The sequence below is a fragment of the Saccopteryx bilineata genome, chromosome 2 (genome assembly GCF_036850765.1).
Source record: "Saccopteryx bilineata isolate mSacBil1 chromosome 2, mSacBil1_pri_phased_curated, whole genome shotgun sequence".
NCBI lineage: Eukaryota > Metazoa > Chordata > Mammalia > Chiroptera > Emballonuridae > Saccopteryx > Saccopteryx bilineata.
In genome coordinates this window covers 103,501,427-103,524,841 of record NC_089491.1, presented here as the reverse complement: position 1 = coordinate 103,524,841, position 23,415 = coordinate 103,501,427, and the positions used below count along the sequence as shown (strand labels likewise).

Below are 23,415 nucleotides of genomic sequence, written 5' to 3'. Positions count from 1 at the left end.
TGATTTCAGCTGGCAGAGAGTCATATATGAAAATCAGTCTGAGTGAAACACAGACAAAACAAACCGAGTGAGAAGGGCGGACCCTGAGAGATAACCAAGCCGCTCATGATGCTCACCTGTGGGGTGGAGACATCAATCTCTGACCTTCTCCTTGTGATGTCTAATTTGTTATAATGCATGTGTGACTGGGCCGGTTCTAAATTATATATTAAAGTTATATGTCCAGTGTTATCTGTGTATCTTTCATCTATAAAGTACATTATTTAGTTTTTATTGTTAAAGAATTTATGACAAGGAAATAAAGGTTAGTTATAGTACCATATTGATTTCTAAAGGAATTCAGAAACAAATAAGGAACAAAGTCCTTCCCGGGAGGAGAGCCCTGATACGGGGGGCTCACCATGTCTGTTCTTTCCAGGATTCTGTACACAGTGTGGGCATGTGCACGTGTGTGCTTCTGTTTTCTCGCACCCATGTGTGCATTGGTGGGTGCCTGTGTGTGTTCACATGTGTGAGCGTGTGCACCTGTGGGTGTCTGGCCAGTAGGATTCCTGGGCATGTGTTCTTCCAAACCCTTATTTCTCTAGGGGTGGACGCTGCCGGTCAGAGTTGCTGGCATTTTCTGTGACTCCACATCAGAATTTCCAAAGCTCCCTGTGGTAGAACCCGGATCATTACTCATTTTTCACTTTTCTTGTTCTAATTTGTACAAGATTTTAAAATATTTGGTGCAGTTCCTATTTCCAAGGAGGAAAGGAAAACATCACAATGAAAGAAAAGTGAAGAGAATGGTCACAGAGTGGGGATAAAACCAATTCTTTTGATGAGAGGATGCAGGTTCGAGAGCAGATGGCTCTAGAGGTAGCCCTGGTGTGTGGTCCAGAAGCAGGTGCTCTGTGGCAGGAACCAGGGCAGGTTCTGCAGAGGGCTCTTCAGTCGGCGGTGGCGGGGCCTCGGGTAACTCGGCAGATGCTGCACAGGCCACCTGACTCCAGAGCTGCAGCTGGAGTGACTACTGGAGGCGACACCCCTCCAGGTCTGGAGCGGCCGATAGGCCCTCCCTTGTGTCTGGCTCTTCTGAGGAGGTGGAAGCTGCCGGCTCCGTCTCCTGGGCTGGTGCTGGAGCTGTGAGAGGAGCAAAGATCCCCCATGTGCATTCCCATGTGCCCCCGAAAGACAACACAGCCAGAGCCTTCCTCAGAAGCCACAGCACGGGACCTACCCCAGGATGTCCTACCGGCCCACAGTCCTGCAGAAGGGTGGTCTGAGTCCTATATGCTCCTGGCCAGCCTCTTAGGATGCTCCCTGTGTGTCTGGTAACCCCTCCTCATCAGTTCACATACATCCCCACCCCCCACCATACCCCACCTCCCCCACAATCACACCTGTGGGTTCTGCCTCCTTGGCCACCAGGTCCTCCTGGCCAATTTCTGGACTTGGGCATCGTGCTCCCAATATCATGTCTGAAATTATGTGCTGCAGTGGGATACTGTGTTGCTTCCGGGGAGAAGTACTTCTCTGGCCATCCAGGGGCCCTAGATCCCCAAACCCCCAAGTGGCCACACTCACTTTGAGCCTGCTCTGGACCTCGGTTCTGTGGCTCAGTTGCCCATAACTGGTGGAAACGGGTGGGTCTCTCCACCAGCAGCCTGCCGCTCTTCCATGTTGTGGGTTGAGCTCTGCAATGACCAGCAGTGAGTCTAGAGACGCCAAGCCTTGCCCTGTTGTAGCCACTGCTGCTTCTGCCCACTGGACCTTCTGCTCCTGAATAATGCCCAGGCCTGTGTCTGCACAGATCATCTCCCAGGTGAAATAAGATTCTCCTCCAGCCTGAGCAGTGAATAGTGTGTCAAACTGGGATGCGGAGGACCCAGGTTCGAGACCCCGAGCTCACCTGCTTGAGTGCGGGCTCATCTGGTTTGAGCAAAGCTCACCAGCTTGGACCCAAGGTCGCTGGTCGAGCAAGGGGTCACTCAGTCTGCTGAAGGCCCACTGTCAAGGCACATATGAGAAAGCAATCAATGAACAACTAAGGTGTCGCAACAAAAAACTGATGATTGATACTGCTCATTTCTCTCTGTTCCTGTCTGTCTGTTCCTATCTATCCATCTCTCTGACTCTCTCTCTCTCTCTGTCTCTGTAAAAAATAAATAAATAAATAAGATTCTCCTTCAGGGCTCAGGATGAACTTCTGGCAGAGGGCCTCACCCACACTCCAAGTCAATCCAGCAAGCCCTGACCTGGGGTTTGAATGTGACAAACCCACCTTCTGATCTCTCCTCAGCCTGTTTCTGTTTGGGGCAGAACTTCCCCACATGAACCTTTAAAGCACGCACGTGCGTACGCGCACACACACACACACACAGAGATACACACACATACGGGACATAGGGCTGCTCAGATGGGATCAGAGTGGTGGCTCGGCCTGAACAAAACCACCCTGGGCCCCCTTGTGTTACCTTGGGTCCCGGCCTGAAAAGGGCCCCAGGTGTCTGGCCTGAGCCCAGACCATCGGCAGCCTTGGCAAAACATACTATCACTTCTGTCTCTTTTGAGGCTGTGGCCTCCTGATGCTGAAAAAAAGCAGGAGAACATCTAGTCTCTGCCAGTGTGTCCAGTGAAGTTAGCTGGGAAGGGGCTGTTTTATATTGTTGTTGCTTGTTTACCAGGGTCCAAGTTGAGTTCGGCTCTATTGTCAGATTATGAGATCAACCCTGGGTCTTCTACCCAGAAGGTTTTTTCAGACAAGAGCAGTGAATTCCCTTCCTTCTCTTTTTCTTCTTCTTCTTTTTTTTATTTTTTTTTTTTTGGTGACTGAGACAAAGAGAGGGACAGATAGAGACAGACAGAAAGGAAGAGAGATGAGAAGCATCAATCTTTGCTGCAGTACCTTACTTGTTCATTGATTGACTTCTTATATGTGCCTTGACATGGGAGCTACAGCAGACCGAGTGACCCCTTGCTCAAGCTGGTGAGCCTTGCTCAATCCAGATGAGCAAAGCTCAAACTGGAAACCTCAGGGTTTCGAACCTGGGTCCTTTGCGTCCCAGTCTGACCTATGCACTGTTCCATTGCCTGGTCAGGCGTGAATTCACTTCCTGGAAAAATCAGTGACCTCACTACACTAAGCAGCAAAAAATATTTCAGAAAAAATACATTACTGAGACAAATATCTGCGATTGTACTGCCTATGTTTTCATTTAGAAATTTATGCTTTCAAGTCTTACAATTAAGACTTTTAATCCATTTGGAGTTAATTATTGTGTACTGAAGTAGCCTAGATTTCTTCTTTTGCATGTGCCTGTCCAGTTTTCTCAACACCATTTATTGAATACAACGTTTATAACTTTGGGTATGTCCTACCCACCTTTGTCAAATATTAATTGATCATATAGACAAAAGTGGGTTTATACTGTTCCATTGATCTATATGTTTGTTTTTATGTTACACCATGCTGTTTTGATTACTATAGTTTGATATCAGGTAGTGTTATACCATCAACTTTGTTCTTTCTCAAGATTGCTGAGGCTATTTGCGGTCTTTGGTGATTCCCTATAAATTTGTGGTGAATTTGTTCTAGTTGTGTAAAATATGCCATTTCCTTTTTGATAGAAATTGCATTGAATATGTCTTTGGGAAGTATGGACAATTTAATCATGTTACTTATTCCTGGCCATAAAATGGTATATTCTTTCACTTATTTCTACTTCTCCAACTTCTTTTTCAGTGTCTTATAATTTTTCAAATACAGTTTTTACATCCTTGTTTAAATTTAATTTAAGATTTTTTTCATGTCATTGTAAATATTTTTTTAGTTCCCTTTATGACAATCCATTATTGGTGCATGAAAATTAAGTCTAAAAATTTCTATTTTGATCAATTCAATTTATATATTTATTTTTTTAATAACTTATAACATATCTAAGATACCTCCTAATGAAAAATTGCAATGATTTTCTTATGTCGTCTAAGGATTTTAATTTTTTAGCAATTACATGTAGTCTGTGAACAATTTTGTTATTTGAAGGTGCTAGTCTATTTCTTTCTTTATCATGTAGCTATCCAGTTATCAAGCATCATTTTTTAAAGTATTATTCTTTTTACCACAAAATTGTCTTGTTCTTGTGGATAAAAAATTGGCAATGCAAGTAAGTAATTCAGTTAGACCAGTGGTCCCCAACCGCCGGCCGTGGACCGGTACCGGTCTGTGGGCCATTTGGTACCGGTCTGCAGAGAAAGAATAAATAACTTACATTATTTCCATTTTATTTATATTTAAGTCTGAACAATGTTTTATTTTTTTAAAATGACCAGATTCTCTCTGTTACTTCTATCTAAGACTCACTCTTGACGCTTGTCTCGGTCACGTGATACATTTATCCGTCCCACCCTAAAACCGGTCCATGACCCAAAAAAGGTTGGGGACCACTGATCTATATGATCCCCAAACTCACCAGCTTAAGAGCAAAGGTTGCCAGCTTGAAAAAGCCCAAGATCACTGGCTTGAACAAGGGGGCACTGGCATGGCCTAGTCAAGGCACATACAGGAAGCAATCAATGCACAACTAAAGTGAAAGCAACTATGAATTGATGTCTCTCTCTCTCTCTCTCTCAAAAAAAGAATGTTCTGAATAAAGTAAATATTATTTATTAAATCTTGATGACTGAAATTGAATATATTTGATAACATATGAAATTGAATGTACAAACACCAAATGCATGTATATGAATGTGAATGGGTAAAAGAGTAGATAAGAGACTGCAAAAGGAAAAATGCATGATATGGAAGGTCAGTGTACCAAATTAGGTAAAATGTAGCACAGAAAAGAGTCAAAAAATATGAAAGAAATTTATAAACCTAAAGTCTGCTTGCTGGCACCTTGATCTTGGATTTCCAGCCTCTAGAAGTGTGAGGCATAGTATCTGTTTAATAAATAATGTTGTTCTTCTGGTCAAGATGACAAAGCAAGAAACAAGTTTGTTTGCCTCCTTACATGATTACATCAAAATTACAACTAAATTATACAACTGCTAGCCCTGGAAATTACCTGAAGACTAGTTAGAACTCCTATAGCTAGTAAAAAGAAACTAAGTTGAAACTGAAAAGAGGAGAAGAGACATAAAATGGCTAGCCCACACACATCTGTGACAGTTAAGAATTGGGAGAAATGCTTGACCAGGCGGTGCTGCAGTGGATAGAGTGTCTGACTGGGATGCAGAGGACCCAGGTTTGAAACTCTGAGTCACCGGCTTGAGCACGGACTCATTCGGCTTGAGCACAGGCTTACCAGCTTGAGCCTCAGGTCATTGGCTTGAGCATGGGATCATAGACATGGCCCCATGGTCACTGGCTTGAGCCCAAAGGTCACTAGCTTGAAGCCCAAGGTCGCTATCTTGAACCCAAGGTCACTAGTTTGAGCAAGGAGTCACTGGCTTGGCTGGAGCCCCCCAGTCAAGGCACATATGAGAAAGCAATCAATGAACAACTAAGTGCCACACAAAGAATTGATGCTTCTCATCTCTCTCCCTTCCTGTCTGTCTGTCCCTCTCTCTGTCTCTCTCTATCTCTGTCACACACAAAATAATAATAATAATAATTGGGAGAAATATCTCTGTGTAATGCTGGTGGCCAAGGCCAGGCAGATTCACATTGCATTCGAGCAGACAGTAGAAAAACTATGGAGCCAGAAAAGGTTGGGTCATTCTGTTTAACAGAGTCTCACAACTGCAGACAAGCACACAGGCAGGGGAAACTGCTTTTCAGGCAAACAAACAGCAAAATGGCCCCTCAGTGGCAGGCAGGCAATCCACGCATCTGTATCCCCCCATCTCTCATCTCTCTTGAGCGCAAGCACCCATAGCCTTATATCGGCCGTGCACACATGCCTCTGCCACGTGCTCACACACTAATCAAGCAAAGTGCTTGCAGCTGGTAATCCCGCGAGCAAGCCTAACATGGCTGCCTCCCAGGGTCCTATCCCAGAAATGTGACTTTCCAAGCCCTGACAGACACAATGACCATCCTATCTTACCCCAGGCTCCTGTTTCCATTGCCTTTGCTCAGCTGACCAAAGTTTTCTGCCCTTAAGGAGTTTTTTTGGCTAGTAGGAATGTAACGTTTATGTTTTGCAAAATCAAACCATTCAAGAAAATTTACTCACTTCCCTTTTCTGTAGTTCCCAGTTCAAAATGTAACTGAGGTCTTACTTCTTATATAGTATATAGAATTATAATTTGTAATACAATCCAGTGTGTTTTTCAACTATAGGGCAATGGACAGGGTCTGCCAAAAATTTTGTGCAGGTCCCGCAAAAGAGTTAACCACCTTGATGACATATGAAGATTACAAGCCCAAATATCTTAGTCAAATTCACTTAGGCTCTAGGTCAGGGGTCCTCTAACTACGGCCCGCGGGCCGCAAGCGGCTCCCTGAGGCCATTTATCCGGCCCCCACCACACTTCCGATAGGGGCACCTCTTTCATTGGTGGTCGGTGAGAGGAGCATAGTTCCGATTGAAATACTGGTCAGTTTGTTGATTTAAATTTACTTGTTCTTTATTTTAGATATTGTATTTGTTCTCATTTTGTTTTTTTACTTTAAAAAAAGATATGTGCATTGTGCATAGGGATTTGTTCATAGTTTTTTTTTATAGTCTGGCCCTCCAGCGGTCTGAGGGACAGTGAACTGGCCCCCTATGTAAAAAGTTTGGGGACCCCTGCTCTAGGTGATTTCTGCCTTGGTGGTCCCCAAAATAATTCTTTTTACAATGGTCCCCAAGTGTGAAAAGGTTGAAAACCACTGATAAAACTTGCAAAATAGCCCTGGCCGGTTGTCTCAGTGGTAGAGCGTCGGCCTGGCGTGCATAAGTCCTGGGTTCGATTCCCGGCCAGGGCACACAGGAGAAGCGCCCATCTGCTTCTCCACACCTCCCCCCTCTCCTTCCTCTCTGTCTCTCTCTTCCCCTCCCGCAGCCGAGGCTCCATTGGAGCAAAGATGGCCCGGGCGCTGGGGATGGCTCCTTGGCCTCTGCCCCAGGCGCTAGAGTGGCTCTGGTCTCAACAGAGCAATGCCCCGGAGGGGCAGAGCATCGCCCCCTGGTGGGCAGAGTGTCGCCCCCTGGTGGGCGTGACGGGTGGATCCCGGTCGGGCGCATGCGGGAGTCTGTCTCTCCCTGTTTCCAGCTTCAGAAAAATACAAAAAAAAAAACCACATAACAAAATCTGCAAAATAGATCCTACCCACCTTTAAGGATCTCTCCCTTAGATCCCAACATTAACCATACACCCTAAAGCAGGACACTGACCTCATTTTACCCAGCAGGAAACTAGGACCTGGAGAAGTTGGTGCTATAAAAGATATAAAGCCTATCATTCCTGACCAGTGGAGCATTGTTAGGAAAACAGCTGTGTTAGGCTTGCTTGCTTGTACTTCGCCTGATTAGTGTGTGAACACTTGTTGCCCTTGTGTATAGTCTATGTAAAGCCACAAGTGGGTTTGGCTCAGGTAGGTTGCAGATTGCCCGCCACTGTGAGGGGCTGTATTTTGCTGTTTGGTTAACTGCTGCCGAAAGTAGCCAGGGATCCAATTCCATCCCTGTGTGGGACCACCTGGGTGACCCTGGACAAAGCACTTACTGAGCTTAGTGGTAAAATGGGGTTTATCCCTAGTATTTTACTTGACATTTTAAAATTATAATTTCAAAACTCAGGTAAATATCTGTGTATTAATCTTTTTGTAACAAAATAATATCAATTATTTTAAAAGAAATTTTTACTCAACAAATACTGAGAGCACACTAAAATGTCATACATCAAGAATATGCCTGCTCTAGGAACGAGTGGCTGGAGTGGGGAGGGATGGGGGCAGCCTCTAAACAAACACACCCACAGACAAGCTCTTCGGTACAGGTGCGCATTTGTGCCCAGCGCCCAGAAGGAAGCGCTGAGCGCCCAGGCAGTGACCAGCCCTGACGGCACTAGGGCGCTCCCTAGGACCTCAGCACAGCCCCGCGATGCGGCAGCTGAGAGGACACAGAGGCAGGTCGCCAAAGGGGAGCGGCACTCCAGGCAGACGCAGCGAGGGACATTCCAGAATATTCCAGAAGGGAGAAATTTATCTCAGTAGTGAACCCTGATGGGATAGCAGCGGCATAGAGTTGCCAGGGCCGGGCGTATAGCGCGCAGGCGCTCTGGATGCAGCGGGCGGGGCCGTCCGAAGCGACCCCCTCCGGAGGCCGCGGGAGTCACCACCTTAAGGGCAGGGAGCGCCCTCTGTGGGTCACGGGTTCAAGGCTGCGGAAAGCTCCCTCCCAGATGGGGAACCGGGCCCAGAAAAGGGCCACCCTGTAGCCCAGTGGTCATGTCCGCAGCCCTTCCTGCGGCGGAGGGCGCTGCCTTGTCCCCCCGGGCACAAAGAACAGGTCTCGGCCTCCAAGAAGGAGAACACTTGCAGCAGCTCAGGGTTACCTAGCTGAGGCCCCAACACGTCCGCTGCCCCAGTCTCGCCACGCCTTCTCCTCGCTTCCTTCCCGCCAGCCAGTCTCCGCCCAGCCCGCCGCGCTTCCGCCCTGCAGGACAATCCGCGCCCAGCCCACCTTTCTCCGGTCCCGCATTTAGGACTCGCTTTTCGCGCTGCGCTTGGGCTGTCCTATATACCTTCGAGCCTGCTCCTCTCTGGCCTTGGATTTCCCTCCGACCTCACCTTTGGACCTCGCCTTTGCCCTGATCCTCATCCTGACACTCCTCCATACCCTCACCCACTTCCATCTATTGACAATTCACCCTTGCACTGACTCTTACTGGACCTCACAGTCGCCGTGAGTCGGCAATTACAGAGCCCTTGCCCTGGTGTTGGCCCTGCCTCTTGGCCTCGCCCTGGACAAAGTATATAGCCAGTTTCTTCCATTTCAACCTCACCCCTCCCCTCTGAAACGAGCCTTTGACTTGTACCGCTCACCTGTTTCATACCTGGCCTTCACCCTGACCCTCTTCCTCAACCTTGCCCTGATCGTCACCCTAGTCCCTACCTACCAGGGTCATAATAGATCTGTCACCCACTCCTACCCTCACCTAACCCTGATCCTGACACTCACCCTCACATGGAACTTCACCCTCGCCCTGATACTCACCTTCACAATGACCCTTATCCTCTTTCTTAGTTTGGCACTGGCATTTGCCCAGACCCTAGCCCTAACTAAATCGGTCACCTTCCTCACCACGGCCTCTAATCTGGTCCTCACCCTTGCTTTGGGCCCTGACCCTGAATCTCACTCTGGACTTGGTCCTGGCCCTGGCCAAGTTCAGATCAGCTAGTGTAAGTGAAAGACAGAAAGCCAAAAAGACCATCCCTTATTCCTAACTTAATCTCCCAACATAGTTTTAAGGCATGGAAGGTGTAAGCTAAGCTGCCTCCAGCTGGCAAGACAGCTGCCCTCACTCAAGATAATTTTAATACTTATCTGCAGCTGGACAACCAAGAAACAAACTACCCTCCCATGCCCAGCTGCCTTGTGCCAATAACCACAATGCCCTTAAAAACCCAATAAAGGGCCTGACCTGTGGTGGCACAGTGGATAAAGCATTGACCTGGAACGCTGAGGTCGCTGGTTCAAAACCCTGGGCTTGCCTGGTCAAGGCACATATGGGAGTTGATGCTTCCTGCTCCTCCCTTCTCTCTCTCTCTCTCTCTCTCTCTCTCTCTCTCTCTCCTCTCTAAAATGAACGAATAAATAAAGTCTTTAAAAAAAAAAGATGTAAGAAATATAAAAAAAAAAACACCAATAAAGGCCAACTCCCTGCCTCACTCCAGCTACTACTATTCTCCTGTTACCTGGCCCTTTCCATGCTTAGAAAGTAATAAACTTTATTTCAGCCTTTCCATGCTTTGTGAATTCTTTCATAATCCACATCACCGGCCGGCCTAACAGTAAGGGTAAGGATCACAATCAAGTTCAAGGTCCTAGCAGGTCAGAATCATAGTCAAGATGAAAATAAGGTCAGGGACAGAGTGAGGGTGAGTGTCTAGTTCAAGTAAAATTCCGTATCAGATCAAGGGTCACGATGAGAGAAAGGTCAATGCAGTGGTCAGTGTCGGAATCAGGTTCAAGGGCAAAATCAGTGTAAGGGAAATTTTAGGACCAGGGTTAAGTTCAAGATCAATTTGAGAGTGCTGATCAAGGTCAGGATCAGGGTCAGGTTGAGGACCCGTTAGAAATCAGTGAGAGGATGAAGGTCAGGGTGGTTGTCAGGGTAAAATTGAGAATTGCACTTTGGTTTTCAGTGAATGTCCAATTCTGTGTAGGATTCAGGGTCAAGGTCAGGGTGAAGATATTTGGGATTAGGGTCAGTGTCAGGTAAAGGGTCCAAATCAGTGTAAGGATAGGGTGTCATGTTCAAGTCAGTTCAGGTGAGCATAATATTCATTGTCAAGGTCAATTAAATCAAGGTAGGGTTCATTTTCTATTGTTGTAGAGAGTTATGACCTCCCACCTCCACATCTCTCTCTTGCACATACATGCACCTGGATAATCCAGCATACTCTTTCCATCTCAAGGTCTGTACCCTTAATCACATCTGCAAAGTCCCTTTTACTATGTAAAGCAATATATTCATAGATTAGAACATGGACATCTTTGGGGGTGCCCATTAGGAATACCTACCACAAAGGGTCAGAGTTATAGTCCAATCAGGTTCAAGGCCAAGGAAAGGTCAAGATGTGAGCACTGACCAGGCTGATGATCAGGGTCACCCTAATAATAGTCAATGTCAGTGTCAAATTTGATTTCAGGATCAAGGTTCAAGGTCATAATGGGGTTAGGGTGTCAATAAAAGAGCCAAGTGTGAGTCCAAGTTCTGCTTGAAGGTCAGTGTTAGGATGAGGATCAAGACTAGGGTGAAACTGAGGTCAGGTCAAGGTCAGAGTCAGGATCAGGGTCATGGTAAGGCTTAGAGTCCAGACTAGTTTCAGCTTGAATGTGTTGTGTGGTTCAAAGTCAGGCTCTAGACCAGGGTTAGGGTGAGCCAGTATGATGGTCCTTGTTAAACTGAAGATTCAATCTAGGCCCCTGGTTGGCAAACTGCGGCTCATGAGCCACATGCAGCTCTTTGGCCCCTTGAGTGTGGCTCTTCCACAAAATACCACGTGCAGGCGCTACATCGATAAGGAATGTACCTACCTGTATAGTTTAAGTTTAAAAAATTTGGCTCTCAAAAGAAATTTCAATCGTTATACCGTTGATATTTGGCTCTGTTAATTAATGAGTTTACTGACCACTGCTCTAGGCATAGAGTGAAATTGAGGGTCGTAATTAGATTTAAGGTGGTGAGAGTCTGATTCATGATAGTGTTCCGAGTCATGACCAGTGTGACAAATTGTCATTGTCAAGGGTAAGTCAAGGTCAGGATAAGTATGACAGCCATGTTAATGGACACCATCAGAATCATGATAAGAATCAAAGTATAACTGTCAACTAGAGGGTCAAGTGTTAAGGTGAAAGTGATGACCAAGTTCCCGGACAATGTTAAGTTCTAGGTCAAGTGGAGTCTGAGTATGGTGAAGGTAAGGTTCTGCCAAGATCAAGGTCAGGTATGGGTGGGTCAGGGTATGACAAAGAATTGAGTGAAGTTGAGTGTGTATGTCAGGGTCGAGGTGATGAGTAAGGGTCAGGTTCAGGTCTGAGTGAAGGTCAAGGTCATGGTAAGTTAAGGTTTAGGGTCTTCTGTGAATGGGTTTGGTTGTGAGTCAATGGTCAAAGGTGTGGGTACAAGCTCCCATTTATGTGGAGATGAGAGCTCCCAGGAATGAGCTAGATTAGCACTCAGAGTCTATACATGTGGCTAGAGAAACAGGTAAAGGCCAGATCCCAAAAAACATCTTTAAAGAAACAGAAGATGGTCAGACTTTCCCCTAAAAATAACCAGAGTTTACTGTGTTTTGCATTTCCTCTAAAAGCAGTGTCTCAATTATTACAGCCTTAGGATAAGTCTTGGTATCTAACAGGCTAAGTCCTTTCATCATCTTTCTTCTCGTTTCTGCCTCCTGTCAACCCTTTCATCTCCGTGTATATTTTACAATTGTCTTATCAATTTAAATAAGAAAAACTAGAGCAAGATGGAATTGTATTGGGATTTACTGAATTAATAAATGAGTTTCAGGAATGCCTGTCTCCTTATTTGTTCAGTATCTCTAAGTAGGAAGATAGCACATTCCTGGCTCACCCTTCTCTGAAGGGTGGAGATGTCTGAACACCAGATTAAGGGGTTTGATCCACAACCTGAGCCATCCCTGAGCCTTAACTTTTGCCACTTCCTGTCCAAATGAGGAGCTCTGTTATATGAAACCCCTAAGAAGCCCTCAAGACTAGTGTAGTCATGGTTGGGGCTGCTTTCTCAGTGACCACAAAGAAGTGAGGACCAGGAAATAATGCCACCTCAGCCACTTCCTTGATAGGATTAGAAGAGGGGTAGACACCAGGCAGAACAACTTGGAGTTTTTTATAATAAATCTCAAAACTGGTGTTTAATATCTCTGAGAAGAAAAGCAAACCAAACCTCCCTCCCCATGTGGGCTTTGGAATTGAGGACATCTTGCTCTGTGCTCCCACAGGTGACTCCACCACGACTGTCCCTGCCCAGACAGGCAGCGCCTGGAGCAGCAGCACCACGATGGCCACAGAAGTGGGCTCCCTGTCTCTATCTGATAGGTAAGTCAGCAGCACACAGATGGAAGGCGGAGGGCACAGCCACAGGTCTCCTTCTGGGCTTGGACATCCTCATCGCCTGGCTGAGTTAGGACCAGGTATGGAGTGAGTCCAGTGTGGCTGCAGTGTGGCTGCAATGTGGCCATGGGAGGTTGCGTAAGGCTGGAGCAGAGGAACAAAAGGCCAGAGTGGGCCTGGCGCAGCATCTCAGCCCTTAGGGATGAAGGGCCAAATCAGCTCCGGGTTCAACAGCAACTCCTCGAGGGGCCGGTCCACATGGAAGTCATGGACGCTGGGGGGCCCTGGGTGGGCCTTGGGGGCCAGTCCCCCTGGGCGCTGGGGAATTGGCAGCTCCGAAGGGTGGGCAGGCAGGGGAGCTGTGAAGAAGTATTGGTGCAGGAGGGCCTGGGGGTGGCAAACAAGGAACAGCATAAAGAAACCAATCATCTCCCCGTCCCAGCCTCAGCTCGCTTCCCTGAGGGGAGACCGAGGGCTGCCCTGCGGAGGCTCATTCCTTCATCTGTGTATCCGCTCAGCTGACTGAGCACTGCTCCAGAGGCTGGGAGTGCAGCGGTGCACAGACCCTTCCAGTAGCCAGAGGTGGGGGGCAGTAAATAAACAGTAAGAAAGACAGTGCATCAGATTAAGAGGCTGCAGGCCTGAAGTGGTGAGAGGAGGCCCCCTGAGAGGAAGCATTTGAGCAGACAGGAGAATCAAGCAAGCAAGACCGAGGGACAGAAGCGCACAGACGCCAGGACATGAAGGGAGCCCTGGGGCCATAGGGGGATGACTGAGGGGAATAGGAACAGGCAGGGTCATAGGTGACAGCCCTGAGTGTGTGACACTTGTGGGCTACAAGAACCTAGGCTTCTCCTCTGAGGGAGTGACAGGAGGGCCCTGCAGAGGGTGTGCTGGCCTGTCTGGACAAGGTCACGCTCTCTGCCAGGTGGGAGCAGACCCTGAGTGGGCAGGAGGAGAAGCCTCCAGGAGGCAATGTGGGCAGTGCCTTAGACTGGTGGCAAAAGCAGGGGCTGAGAAGTGGTAAGTTGGTCTCAGTATGCTTTGAAGGCACTGCAGACATGGCGCTCACCAGGTGCATGAACACACACTGCTAGTGCCAAGGATGGGGAGGGGAGAGTGGCACACCCGACCGAGACCCTGACACCACAAGCCCAGCCCATGGTCCTCCCTTCCTTCCCTGCCTCCTTGCCGAGACCCTGACACCACGAGCCCAGCCCATGGTCCTCCCTTCCTTCCCTGCCTCCTTGCCGAGACCCTGACACCACGAGCCCAGCCCATGGTCCTCCCTTCCTTCCCTGCCTCCTTGTCACAGCCCATCCTCCTAGATCCCCTCCTCTCTAGGCCTCTGTTCAGCATCTCTCTTGGGAAAGCACCTCCCATGACTAAACCTGTCCTCCTCCAGGAATCCTCCAACTCCCACAGCCTGGATGCCCTGCCTCACCACAAGGTAGGGACCTCACAAGGACAGGGCCATGACCGCTTGTTCGCTCTAGGCCAGGGCCCAGAGCAGTGCCTGGCATATGCCAATGCTGAGTAAACACTTGCTGAAGGAATGAAGAAATGAAGAAGTGAGTCACCAGTCACTGGAGGTGTGCTTTCATGTGAGGAAGGCACGCTCTCTAACAGGCCACCCTTCCCACCCCCAGCCCCTCTGGGGTCTTCTCAGGAGAGGCAGAGTGGCTCCAAACCCCCATCACATGTTCTAAGACCCTGTTTTTCAACTGCCTTCCGCAGACTGGTCCACCATAAATTTCATGCCAGTTCATAATGAGTTAACCACCCTGATATTGTATGGAGATTATAGACCCAATGGTCTTAGTCAAATTCACTTATGCTCAGGGTGATTTCTGCCTTAGCGGTCCCTGAACTAATTCTCCTATCCTCACCAGTCCCCAAGTGTAAAAAGGTTGAAACCTTAGAACCCACTGTTTTAAGGGGACCTTGACCTTCTGGGTCACAGGAGCATGAGTGAGGAGGATCAGGGTGATGGGGCTCACCCTACCTGAGAGGCTGCAATGCGCTGGCGTGGAGGGTAGAGGAGGAACTGCCCCAGCAGGTCCAAGGCCTGGGGAGAGGCATCCGGCAGCACCTCTCCCAGGGGCACGGGTGCCTGCTCCTTGAAGGAGATCTTGTTGTAGTCAGGCAGCTCTGTGACCTCCTGAGGAGAAGGAGGTGCCTGAGGGCCAGCACTGCCCTCCAGCTCCCTCGGTTGTTGGCTCTCACTCCCTGTTGCCCACCTGCTCAGATTCACAGCCTGCTGCCCCATCCAAGTGCCCATTCTCAACCCACCACTCATGTCTTCACACACTCACTCAGTCCTCAGGCCCCCACCCTCCCAGGCACCGGCTCCATCCCCAGCCTGGTGACAACCGCAGTGTGCTGGGGGCAGACAGGAAGGGACAGTGGACAAGACCTGGCCTTTCTGCCTCCAGCATGGCAGGGAAGGACAGTGGTCTGGGATTCCAGGGAGGCATGGGGCCACAAGAGAGGAAGTATAAGACATAGGGATCACCAGCAGTGGGAGGGAACAGAGGATATCTCTCCTACTCCTCCCCACCGAGGGCCCCTGCAAACCGGCCAGACTTGAGGGCTAGGGGTGCCCAAGATGCGAAGTACACAGCAAAGCTGTTCGATGTCATTCTCCCCAGGGAAAAGCGGAGATCCATTCAACAGCTCCCCCAGGATGCAGCCCACAGCCCTGCAGATATAGAAGCCAAACAGCTCAGACTCACACCATGGACACCGATCTCCCCACACCAGCTCCATCGCCTCACACCATGCACACAGGTCTACTCATACCAGCACCTACCGTTCACAATGGGATCTATGCACCCACAAAGTAGCCTTGAGGGTTCACAGGCAAGAATACAAACCCCCCCAAACAATTAAAACCTCAAGCCTAGAACACAGAGCATATCCCCCTTTCCAAGCATCTCTCAGTCTCGACTCTGGAACACACCGCCACTCAACAGTCCTGACCCTGCCCAGTCTCCCACTCTGGGACGCAGAGCCACCTCCTCACATTCTGGGGCAGACCTCTGCAACAGCCCCCAGATCTTAAATTCTTAGGCATGTACGAACTATCCTCCCCCAAATAAAGCCTCAGAGCCTTTATATCCAAGGACCCAGGTTTCTGGATAGCTCAGGGACATTGCACCCTGTGTTATAATCTGCTGGATAGCAGCTGGACGCTCCCCACCTCAGACCACCTTCCCCATCTCCACCCAGAAGCTTCCCACTGGGACAACCACTCCAATCCCACCCAACCCCCATCCAGCTCAAAAATGTGATAGAGAACACTGATCCCAAATTCCTCAGAGGTACCTTAACTGGGGAAAACACTCCAAGGCAACCTAGAGTAACAGCAGAAAACACTCCCAAACAGCTTAGAAACCCCAATGCTTAGGAGGAAAAGGTGACTCCATGACCCACATCAGCCCTTTGCCCAACGCACAGGTCTTACCACAGGTCGACCCCTTGGTCATACTGGCGGGCACCATACAGAAGCTCAGGGGCTCGGTACCATCTGTGGGAGGAGGGCAGGTGGTCACAGTCAAGTTACCAGTCTGACAGGAGGCTGTCCCAGAACGTCACCGTGGCTCCCATACTAGCATTGTGAGCAATGTCTGGAGAGGGCCAGTAGCATCCTTTCCACTGCAGGGTCCTGCCTGGGAACCGGCTCTCCCTACCTGGTGGCCACCTGGTGCGTGTAGAGGCGGCTGTCATCTGGGGAAAAGACCCGGGCCAGGCCAAAGTCGGCTATCTTGAGCTGGCCTGAGGCACTGATGAGCAGGTTGGCTGGTTTCAGGTCCTGAGAGCACCAAAGGAAGCGTCAGTGCCTTCAACGCCCACAGAGGGTATTGGGGGCCTGGCAAGCTAAGCATCTGGGTCAGCCCAGGCCTCCATCCCCTGCAGGACGACATCCCGGGCGGCTTACCCACAGGCCACTCCCTCTGGCCCCCATCTGGCCATGTCTTCTTCAAGTGCTAGCCCACCCCCAGCCCAGCCTGGGCTGGGACTGACCCGATGCACGATGTTATTGGCATGGCAGAAGGAGACACCTTTAAGTAGCATCTGCAGGTAGCTCTTGACCTGTGCCTGGGCAAGCGGCCTCTGGGTGTGGCGCACCACCTCGGCCAGATCCGACAGCATGAACTCGAAGGCCAGCACAAAGCCCGCCCCGTGTGGGAATACGGCTTTCAGCTGCACCACCTGCAGGCAGGATATACTGTCAACCACTCGACTCACAAGGCTCAGGCTCTCTCTGGGACCCCCAGCCCTTGTTCCGGCAGAGGACAAGGCAGGCAAAGGAGGTGACACGAGATCTGAGCCTAGAACCAAGGAACTGGGTGCCCTCTTATTGCTCCCCTCCCCAAAGAAAGACAGGTCTCTACTCTAGCACTCCACCCACACTCAGGGAAAATAAATGAAAAGAGAGGCTGGAGGTGGGTGGGAGCAGATGGTGACAGTGCTCTCAATGCAAGGACACACCACGGGGAATGGATGTCAACTGCATTTTTTGACGGTGGGGCAGGATACAGTGGGGAAGCTGCTGTAGTTGTCCTGCTGGCTGAAAAGTGACAGTGGCCTGGACTAGGGTGAAGTCTGGAGTGTTTTAAAATCAGAACCTCAGGACTGCAGATTCACAGGCTGCAGGACCTTGTCACCTCCTCCACTGCTGCCACACACACACTGTCAGCAAGCCCTTTTACTTTCATCAAAAGTTATTTACAGACCAAAACACACCCGTATATTCAGATAATACACAAAAGTGTTTAAAAAAGAACAACAGCCTGACCAGATGGTGGCGCAGTGGATAGAGCATCGGACTGGGATGCGGAAGGACCCAGGCTTGAGACCCTGAGGTCACCAGCTTGAGCGCGGGCTCATCTGGTTTGAGCAAGGCTCACCAGCTTGGACCCAAGGTCACTGGCTCGAGCAAGGGGTCTCTCGATCTGCTTTAGTCCCCCGGTTAAGGCACATATGGGAAATCAATCAATGAACAACTAAGGAGCCACAATGAAGAATTGATGTTTCTCATCTTTCTCCCTTCCTGTCTGTCCCTATCTGTCCCTTTCTCTGACTCTCTGTCTGTGCCACAAAAAAAAAAAAAAAAAAGAATCAACAAAAGAAAAATCCTACCACCTATAGTCAACCTAAGAGTACATTCTCCCACACTTTATAACAGATAGCACACAAAGACACATGTTTACATACACACATATAAATTTTCATACAAAACCAGGATGAAACCATTTAACCTGTCTTTGTCACCCAATATATCATGGATATCTCCAGAGATTAAGGAACAAGTCAGAGTATCACCCACCTTTGTCACTTTCCAGAAAGTAGAAACATTCTCTACTCCTGACATGGACAGGAGAGAGAGAGCCACAAAGAGAATGAGGGGTATAAAGTGTCCCTCTCTATGTGCCCACAGCCCCTCCCATCCTGTCACAGCACAAACCACACCAGCTGGGCCCTGTAGCTTCTGTCTATCTCCCTACCACACTTCATTTCCCAAGAGCCAGGTGAGGGCTAGTTTCTCTCTGTGTTGCCAGTGCCCAGCACAGGGTAGGGCCTAGAGGAGGCCCAAGGTTAAAATGTCCAGATTCCTCACCAGAGACCTGGGTCAAAGCCTCCACAGACTAGCTGAGCACCCCTGAGCTGGTGGCTGAGCCTGCACTCCTGGTTTCAGAGAGGTAAATCCTGAAACCTCCCTTGGAAAGTAACAGAGAAAACTCAGGACAATGTAGGTAAAGCAGTTAACCCACCCTACAGAACAAACAGGAGTGCAATAGGTGGCAGTTATCATTTCCATTAGAAATCACTAAACATTTTGAGAAATAAGGCATAAGTTTGTGAATGAATGAATGAATGAATGAATGAGTAGAAAGAAATAAGTGAATGAACAAGAGAGTGAATGAAAGGGGAATGAAATAATTGAGTGAATACTAGTGAATAAGGAGACAATAAAAGGAGTAAATGAGGAGTGGGGAAATACATGAGAGCAGAGTGTGTGTGTGTCCCCTAGAGTGGAAGTAGAGTGGAGAGGGGTGAGGCGGGAGCCTCAGAACCCTTAGCTTCACTCACATACTGATTGTCCTCGATCTCCTGCAGGGCCTTGATCTCCCGCAGGGCCTGGTTGGGGATGCCATCCTCCAGCCGCCGCAGGGCCACCTTCTTGAGGGCAACGATCTCTCCAGTCTGTGCAGACAGAATGCAGACACTGCCAGCCGGGAAAGGTGGGCGAAAGGACAGAAACGCGCCCTCTGGTAGCACGCAGAGGTCTGAGGCTTTCGTGGGGATGGAAAGCGCCCCACCCCATCCTGAGGGAAATCTCCGCCAGCCTGGGATCCAGAAGTCGCAGGGCTGTGCAAACAGCTCAGAAGCAGCCCCTGCACGCAACTAGGGGACACTCGCGTGATGGGTACTGCAACTGTGGCCATGGGCAACTGCCACAACTTGGACGCCCACCCTCGCCCCTTAAAGGGGTTCAAATAATGAGCACACACCAGGAAGGGAAGGGAGACGGGGGCGGGGCGGCGCAATGGCCCAAACCCCAGTCCGGAAACCGGGTACCTCTCACAAGCAGAAATAAATGGAACCCCCAAGGGGCAAGGCCCCGGTGGCCCCCACCGCCCGCTCACCTCCACGTGCTTGGCCTTGAAGACGATGCCGTGAGCGCCCTCCCCGATGCGGCCCAGGATGCAGTACTGGTCCATAGCCCGTGCTCCGCCCGCTCCCGGACGCGGCTACCTAGCAACCGGGGAGCCTCCTAGCGTCGCGGGCCAGGGGGCCGGGTGCAGCTGGGGGCGGCGCACAGGCCTCGTCTGTGCCTTCCCGTAGGCCCTCGCCTGCACGCCGCAGGTCGATTCATTTGGCGGAAGGCACCAGTGAGCGGACACGACACCGTCCCATTTCTCTGCACTGTCCCGGCGTCACATACTGAGACACGCTAGGCACGCCGGGGTGGCTGGGCGGGGCTGCGCGGCGGAGGGCGTGGCCTGGGGCGTGGCCGGAGCTAGGGACTGGGACGCTGGTGGGGGCGTGACCTGGAGGCGGGTGAGCGAGGACAAAGCGACAGACAGGCCCGGATTGAGTAGTGCAAGGATAGTCTATTGACGACAAAATATAGAGGTAACTTTTAGAAAGTGCAAACTCAGACTCAGGAAACCTATGTCTAAGGACTTCTCATAAGGAAACGTTTGGAAGAATTTGTGGATTGAGTGATTTTAAGAAACGCATACTATCAAAGGATATTGACAAAAAACAGCAGTAGCTTCTGGACCAATCCCCATAGCTCGATTGGTTCGAGCATCATCCTGAATAGGAAGTTACCTATTCGACCCCTGGCAGGGCACACACAGGAACAGATCGATGTTTCTGACTCCCTCTCTTTCGCTTTCACTTTCAAATCAATAAATAAATTTTAAAAAATAAGTAGCTCTTTATCGTCTGAAAAGATGCTCAATCTCACACACAAGATATATGCAAAACAGTGTACAACTTTTCGCTTATTGGATGGCTAAAGATTCCAGATTTAGCAGCTGGTGGGAATACAATCCCCTTACCCTCAGCAAGCCCTCTTCCAGAAATTACCCCAAGGACATATAGCACACGTGTGTAATGGCATTGCAAAATTATCAAATGAAACATTGTTTGAATAGCAAAATATTGGAAACACCACAAATGTCCATCAATAGGAGACTGACTAAATTGTGGCATACCCGCCTGACCAGGCAGTGGCGCAGTGGATAGAGCGTCAGACTGGGATGCTGAAGGACCCAGGTTCAAGACCCTGAGGTCGCCAGCTTGAGCGCCGGCTCATCTGGTTTGAGCAAAAAGCTCACCAGCTTGGACCCAAGGTCACTGGTTCGAGCAAGGGGTTACTCGGTCTGCTGAAGGCCCGTGGTCAAGGCACATGTGAGAAAGCAATCAATGAACAACTAAGGTGTCACAATGCGCAACAAAAAACTAATGATTGATGCTTCTCATCTCTCTGTCCCTGTCTATCTCTCTCTCTCTCTCTCTTTCTCTCTCTCTGTCTCTGTAAAAAAAAAAAAATTGTGGCATACCTATCAAATGAAATATTAGGCAGCATTAAAAATGAATGAGGAGCCTGACCAGGTGGTGGCGCAATGGATGGAGCGTTGGACTGGGATGCAGAGGACCCAGGTTCAAGACCCCCATGTCGCCAGTTTGAGTGTGGGCTCCTCTGGTTTGAGCAAGGCTCACCAGCTTGAGCCCAAGGTTACTGGCTTGAGCAGGGGGTCACTTGGTCTGCTGTAGCACCCCGGTCAGGGCACATATGAGAAAGTAATCACTGAGAAACTGAGGAGCCGCAACAAGGAACTGATGCTTCTTATCTCTCCCTTCCACTTTGTCTGTTCCTCTCTCTGTCTCTCTCTGTCTCTGTCACAATAAAAAAAAAAAGAAAAAAAATGAATGAGGAAAAATGTGGAAACTTTTTGAGTATAGTAATGGGAAGATTTCTAAAATATGTTGTTAAAAAGGCAAGGTACAGAGCAGCACACAGAGTGCCACTAGCTGTGTAAGAGGACAATAGAATATAAACAAAAGAATACAAAAAATAACACTTGTTCATACATTACAAGCTATCTGGAAAAATACATAAGATTTCATGGTGTGGTTACCTGGTGGAGGAAGGACGAGGAGGATTCAGAACAGGATAAGAGGCAGACTTTTCACTGGCCCACCTTGTATTCTTTGGATTTTGAACCATATAATTTATTAATTCTTAAGAAAAGTAAATATTTTCTAGCTCAGAAATTCCACTCTTTTAATAATTTCAGAAGACATCCTCAATGTCTGTACAGAGACTGTTTTCTGATAGCAGAGGTCAGGTAATTACCGCAATATATTTTGGCAACTCTGGAAATCAGATTATCTTCTCTCTCCAGGATTGTTGTTGTTGCTTTTTGCTGTTGTTTGTTTAGTATATTTTCTGACCTAATTGAGTCGTGACTGATTTCTTTATGATATATGGACCCTGAGCTGTCTGCTCAGTAAGCTCAGTTGTCAGCTAACAGCGGGGAGAGGTTTTCAACAGGCAGGTTCCTTTCTGCAGCCGCCATGTGTCCAGTGGCTTTTTCTTGACAGAGTGGTCTGTGTGAATGTGAAGGAATATGAGTAAATAATGAACCTCAGACCCTGACCTGATGCAAATTTGAATCCCCACACAGAAGTAACAGCAGAGGAGTAAATATGGAAACACCAGCTACACATGTCCACTGTCTCTGCTTTTCTGTTCCTCTCTGGCTCCACTGACAAACTGATTCCCAGTGAGAGACTAAGATTCATCCAACACTTTCTTGTCCTGCAGTAGTAATGTCAATGGACTGCTCATTTCTGGACACTATTTTTGCTTAATTTGTATTGTTTTCCTCCTTTGCCTCCTTGTATTTATTATGTAAATATAGCAATGGAGTCCCTTTATGCCTTAGTTCCTCTATGGATGAATGCAATCTGTCTTACCCAACTGCTGTGAGAATTTAGTGAAGTATTGTGTGGAGCACACTGAACAGGACTCAGCAGTGAGGTCTCTCTCAGGAACTGGTCGGTCTCATCTAATCATGGGAACGCTGTGGAACCCTATGTTATTATGTATATTCACTCGCTCAGATAATGTTCAAACCCAGAGGCTTGGATGGGGTGGGGCAAACAAATGAGAAATAACATGAACTTCCTGTCTAGTTACTCAAATGGTGTCTGAAGACCAGTAGCCATGTCCTCCTCTTGGCCCTTGCTGCAATGCAGAGTCTTGGCAGCACCCAAACCTATTGAATCTGCATATTTAATAAAGCCCGAAGTTGACTCAAATGCATGTTAAAGGTAGAGAAGGACCGCTCTGTAGTTCCCCTTTGTGAAGAAGAGGAATGTCTACCCTAGTGCCTGCTGTTCCTGTAGATAAAGGAAGAGGCAACAGCTCTCATAGGGGACCTTTGTGAGAATTAAATATATTATCAGCCAATTTTTTAAAATAACAGCTGATAGTTAATCTTCTGGCTCCCTTCCCCAAATGCTCAGTTTTTTCTTTTCTTTTCTTTTAAAGATTTTATTTATTCATTATAAAGAGGATAGAGAGAAAGAGAGAAGGAGGGGGAGGATCAGGAAGCATCAAATCCCATATGTAGGCGACTTCCCTGGCCTCCATCTTTCCTCGGGGCCAGGGAACCTTGCCAGGTGGGATGCGTGCTCTGTACTCAATAAAGCCTTTTGTTATTAAAAAAAAAAAAAAAAATCCCATATGTGCCTTGACCAGGCGAGCCCAGGGCTTTGAATCGGCGATCTCAGCAATCCAGGTTGACCCTCTATGCACTACACCACCACAGGTCAGGCCTCAGTATTTTCTCAATACTGAAACTGAATCAGCAGCTTCCCATCATTCTTAGCATCCATCAGGTAATAAACCAACAATCTTCTGAGTGTCTATCATGTGCCATCCACAGAACACCATCACTCCCTCCTCCACCAGGTAACCACACCATGAAATCTTGTGTATCTTTCCAGATAGCTTGTAAAAGGCTGCAGTTGCTCTTGTAGCATTAGCGCATAGAGGCTTAGAATGGGGATAAAGCAAAACAAGCTTCAGCAGTATTCTCAAACTGCTTTTACCAGCTTGGGCCATGACAATGGCAAATATCCTTCTCTTCAAGTGGGCATATGCCTATAA

At 48.6% G+C, this 23,415-nt stretch overlaps 1 protein-coding gene across 3 annotated transcripts; it reads right to left on the bottom strand.

Moving 5' to 3' along the window:
- Positions 1-754: 754 nt before the first annotated feature.
- Positions 755-19,671, bottom strand: CDK20 (cyclin dependent kinase 20). Of its 3 annotated transcripts, XM_066257557.1 has the most exons (9): positions 19,370-19,671; positions 18,813-18,926; positions 16,743-16,931; positions 16,409-16,530; positions 16,183-16,245; positions 15,294-15,417; positions 14,722-14,877; positions 1,570-1,679; positions 755-1,125 (listed from the first exon to the last, which is right to left on the bottom strand). In XM_066257557.1, exons 1-8 carry the CDS (start codon positions 19,442-19,444, stop codon positions 1,602-1,604), a joined length of 921 nt encoding a protein of 306 aa, XP_066113654.1. In that variant the 5' UTR covers positions 19,445-19,671; the 3' UTR covers positions 755-1,125; positions 1,570-1,601. The 3 variants fall into 3 exon arrangements, with proteins under 3 accessions (XP_066113654.1, XP_066113655.1, XP_066113653.1); XM_066257556.1 differs by lacking the exons at positions 755-1,125; positions 1,570-1,679 and adding an exon at positions 12,024-13,103; XM_066257558.1 differs by lacking the exons at positions 755-1,125; positions 1,570-1,679; positions 15,294-15,417; positions 16,183-16,245 and adding an exon at positions 12,018-13,103.
- Positions 19,672-23,415: the final 3,744 nt, after the last annotated feature.